Genomic DNA, 5042 nt, shown 5'->3' on the forward strand with positions numbered 1-5042 from the left:
TTTTTATTTCAATGTCTAAAATTTATTTAGAATATTGTTAAATCCAGGCCAGTGCTTATTTTCATAAGTGAAAAAGTATCTTTAATTATTATTACAATCCATAAAATCTAATTACGCAAATACTGGAAAGTGTTTACAATTTCTAAAGTTGGAAATTACATTCCTTTGAGATTTAGGATTACAACAATATATGAGTTATTAATAAGTGAATAAAGGCCAAACATTTTCTCAGTAGTGAAAAATGATAAACTAATAGAATGTGCTCTAAAGAAATAGTTCTGTAAATAATAATGTAAAACTAATAAAAGGGTTATAAAAACTATAATAAAATTCTATTTTATTTTGTACACAATTTTGAAGGGCATTGGGCCACGACTACTTAGGAATGCCAAAAATGGGGCATGGGCACAAAAAGAGTTCACTGTTTCCAGAACTTCTCTAAATAAATTAGAGGGGGCGTATTTCATTTTTCCTTTGTTGGCGGGGGGTTGGGGGTAAAGGTTTATTTGAGGTCACCCCTCCTGAAAGGGGTGGGATGGCGAACGAAGCGAGCCTAACCATTTGGGGGGCGTAATTTCATTTTTCCTTGGTGGTGGTGGTGGGTGGTATAGATTTATTTGAGGGGAGGGGCCCCCTCCTGAGAGGTGTGGGGTGGCGAAGGAAGCGAGCCTAACCAGCTGGGGTTTCCGAGGGACACTGTAGGGACCCCCGAGAAAGTTTTTAGAAATAACAAAATAGGAGTAATTTGAAGCCAATTGTAAAGGAACGTTGAAGAATTTTAATTCCTTAAAAAGTGCTGTACATCAAATTTCGAGATAATAAATGAAGATGAAAAGGTACTGGAAATTACTAAACAAATCAAGTTATAAACTATAGAACTGGTCCTAGAATATAAGCAATTTATTGCATTAAATATAGCTCACTACCTACACAAGAGTCATTCAGGAAAACAAGAAAAGCTGATGCGAACAGGAAGATCTTAAGCTTGGGAAAATGTGTAGAAATAAAATGGTACCATAATATTAACAAGGTTCATCTAAGGAAATTTCAAAATAAACATGTGCTTCATGCATTTCAAAATATCATCTCGTGCATTAGTGGATACCTCCTTGATCTTACTTTTGCAAAATTATTAACCAGTATGTCATAGTTAAGATTTTTAACAAGCTCCTTTTCTGAGCCCATGAGAAGCTATAGTCATTCAAGCGCTCATTTTCATGGTAATTCAAAGATAAGTTTTCACTAAACTAAACACTGAAGACAGTCGTTCATTTCTGGCAGTAGTTACTAGAAGGGTGATGAGAATTCTAACAATTTTAAGAATTTCTGAGTAGGCACATCCTAATGGTCTGAGTTCATCATACAATTCAAACCAATTCTTAGGCTTTTCATTCTTAGTTAGAAAGTGACGCTTTACTACTGAAATCTGGGCAGAAATCCTCATAAAATGCACCATGGTAGACAGTTTCTTATTATTTTAAAAATCATTAGAAATACATCCAAGTGCATTCAACGCTGCTATCAGTGGCATATTATGAGTGACTCTATTATCCATCTCAGAGAGACATCTGTCTAATATGTCAAAAATTGACTCTTTTGAATGATACCTCAGGAGCAAGACTTGTATTGCCCTCACTCATTCCTACAGTTGAATTAGTAAAAAAAGTCTTTTAAAACTTGGATGAGATCTTTTGGATTCTCTTCGGTCTGCCTACTTGATTGGAGTTTTCAAGTTTGTAATCTCATTTGCAGCAGAAAAAATCTTTGCCTTGTCAAAGATATTAGAGTGACCTTCATCTGTTCTCAAGACCTGTCAGATCATTAATTCATTTGTGAATAAAGTAATTAGATGTCTCAGCTCTTAAAGAAAACTGCCTTGACTTAATATTTTTAACGGGTACCTATTATATGTTATGTATTATTTATATTATTCCGAACAAGTTAAAAATAACTAATTTAAATCAATCCCTCTATACACTTCAACCTTATTTATATTTTTTGACACTTTGTTTTGGGAACAGTGACCTTATAATAGTTATATATATATATATATATTATATATATAATATATATATATATATATATATATATACACATATAGACTTTTTCTTATCGCTGATCGGAGGCCCCCCCTAAAAGCTTGGGGGGCTAGCGCCCCTCACTGTCCCCCCCCCCCACCCCCCCCCCCCCTCAAATGACGCCCCCCTGACCTTAGCATAGACAGATTATCGATTTCTATACTTTCTACGTACGCATAAGTATGTGTGTGTAATAAATATATATATGTGTGGGTATATATATATATATATATATATATATATATATATATATATATATATGTGTGTGTGTGTGTGTGTGTGTGTGTGGGTGTGTATATATATATATATATATATATATATATATATATATATACATATACAAGATAGTTTCTGAATAGAGTAAAGAAATTGAAGGTTGATCATTTTCTAATTTGATTAAAACTTAGATCAAAAGGAAAAAGAACACCACCGAGACACTTTCATAGCAGCCAAAAGCAGTGATTAAAGACTTAAAGCTTACCAGTTAAAATCGGCAGTACAGTACTTTTTTTATTTACTTATTATTTTTGTCACTCTTCATGATCTTTTGTTATCCTTCATAATATCTTATTAAGTGCTTTTAGCATTTCAAAGTTAAGAGAATATTTGTGTTTTGAAATATTCGTCTTTGTGTTGCTCCTATAATTAACTCATTGATAGAACAGGTTTTTTTTGCAGGTAAGGAACTTCTACTAAATTAGCCACATGGGCTCAACATTTTCCTAAAGTTAACTTCTTAATACTATTTACAGTATATACACACTCAGGGTATCTAGTATGTTCAGAAGGACATTACAATTCTCTCGTAACAAAAGCGTGTATTGACCGCAGACCTCCGCCAAGGCTAAACAATTTAACAGCTCCCCCGGCCAAAAAGTGGTCCCTTATCTAGATCGGAATTTATTCTTAAAACCAGACACTAGTTGCCAGTCATGAGGAACAACTTCGATCACATTTTCTTAGAAATCGATGCTTTTTGCATTTTCTAGCTAACCAAGAAAGTAATTAATACTCAAAAACGCGTTTTCCATTTCATTTCATAAAATAGCCTCAGAATTTCCTACAGTAGTTCAAGTGCTCTCATTTTCTATGCTCTAAATCTGTGACTTATTTCAGGCATAACTTACGTAACGTTGCCCATTCCAAGACGTCTAGTCTCGCTTAATTGAAAATCAAGCGTTCCTTAAGTAACATTAGTAGGGGTAAGGGTTAAAGAACACATAGAATGTGTTATATTTATTTTTTATTTTCTTATAGATTTTTTCTCTACACTTAAAATATACTTAACATGGTAATGAAAAGAACGACGAAAATTGATTGTTTATTCAATTTACGCGGCTCTCGAGTCATTGCTGCGATCACAGGAAGTGGAGTTATGTTGAGTCATGCACTTTGTCATGGACTTTTCCATATCTCAAATAAATGGTTATCAGAAATCTATGATAATATTAAACATAGTAAGGAAATGTTGTATAGCTAATAATACAGTAGGTGGAGTCAGTGAACATTATTCGCATAATAGCCTATGAGTCAACATTAGCCATACTCTGGGCTGTACAAAAGTTACATATTTAATGGTAAGTGAATAACTGCATCAGTCCCGCCTCAGCCAAAAAATATTTCCTTCAGCTTTTATTCCTGTTATGTACCATTGTATATTCTTAGACAAAATCGAGAATTATACTCCACTCTCATTTTCTGGGAGGAATATTGCTCCTTATGTCTATCTGATAAATTTGCATCTCTTCAGGGTTTGAAGAAACAGGACTGACAGTGCTATAAGTGCCACTTCCGTAACTGTCTTCGCTGCCTCCATTCTGATAACCAACCGTTGCTCCTCCACATTCACCTGGTTTGTTTGTGAGACACCCTATTAAACGACCAGTACCAGGTCTGTTGGCAAGGTTTCCTGAGCTGAAACTAGTACTGGTCCAGGTACCGCTTCCAGATCCAAACCCACTGGTACTATAGGTACTGGGTCTTCTTTGTATATTTCCTGGTGAGGCAGTGCCAATCCAAGTCCCACTTCCAATTCCACTGCTGAATCCACCTCCATGATATCCTACCGATCCACTTTCTGGATATCTGCCTGATCCATTGGGTGGATACCCATTTAATCCACTTGATGCAGGGGCACTTCCTGAATATCTTCCTGATGCGCTGTGTGAAAATTCAGTTGATTCACCTGCTGAATATCCATTTGATCCGGCCCCTACATAAGCACCTGATCCCCCTGCTGAATATCCAGTCGAAACAACTCTTAAATATCCACCAAATCCACCATCTGAATGCCCAACTTCTGAATACCCATTTGATCCACTTGGTGAATATCCACTTGAGCTGTATCCCGAATATCCACCTGATGCATCTCCTGAATATCCAGGTGATCCAGAATTACCCAATCCTGAGCAACCTAAAGTTCCACATTCACTTCCTGACCCTATTCCTGAATATCCACCTGAGATCCCGCCCGAAGATCCTTCTGATGTACTTTTAGAATACTCAGTGGATCCACCTCCTGGAAATCCTCTAGACGCACAACCACCACCCGAAGTCCCGCCTGATTCCCCACCACAAGAACCACAGCCCAGTTCCCCTGCTCTTGCGGTCAGCGGCACCCTAATGCAGAAAAAACCGAAAGGGCTGTCCTGAATCGGATCGTTTCTGTCGATTACGCCGAGGGACGTAGCAGTTGCTCGTGGGGCCACAATTACTCGTGCTCTGTGGGGACCTCTTCCCTCGGCTGCTGTACGCATAGACCGTGCCTGGCTTTACACCGCCGAAGCCCCCGTCAGCATAAGCTCCACTAAATGATGTACCTGTGCCGTAGCCACTGCCTACTGCAGTAGCTCCTACTCCTCCGTAACTTCCTGCTCCGCCTAGTCCTCCACCTCCACTGTAGCCTCCCCCTAATCCACCTCCGCCTCCATATCCTCCTCCAGAACCTCCTCTAATGCCTATTCC

General features: G+C 37.7%; 1 protein-coding gene across 1 annotated transcript in view; it reads right to left on the bottom strand.

Annotated features, from left to right (window-relative positions):
* Window positions 1-3769: 3769 nt before the first annotated feature.
* Window positions 3770-5042, bottom strand: part of LOC135195947 (loricrin-like) — a 4750-nt gene continuing 3477 nt past the window's right edge. The window contains exons 2-3 of the mRNA XM_064222450.1: window positions 4831-5035; window positions 3770-4697 (exon numbers count right to left, since the gene is read on the bottom strand). Of these exons, the coding sequence (XP_064078520.1) occupies window positions 3770-4697; window positions 4831-5035 (1133 nt within the window). The remainder of the gene's footprint in view (window positions 4698-4830; window positions 5036-5042) is intronic.

This window comes from Macrobrachium nipponense, chromosome 17 (assembly GCF_015104395.2).
Source record: "Macrobrachium nipponense isolate FS-2020 chromosome 17, ASM1510439v2, whole genome shotgun sequence".
Lineage (NCBI taxonomy): Eukaryota > Metazoa > Arthropoda > Malacostraca > Decapoda > Palaemonidae > Macrobrachium > Macrobrachium nipponense.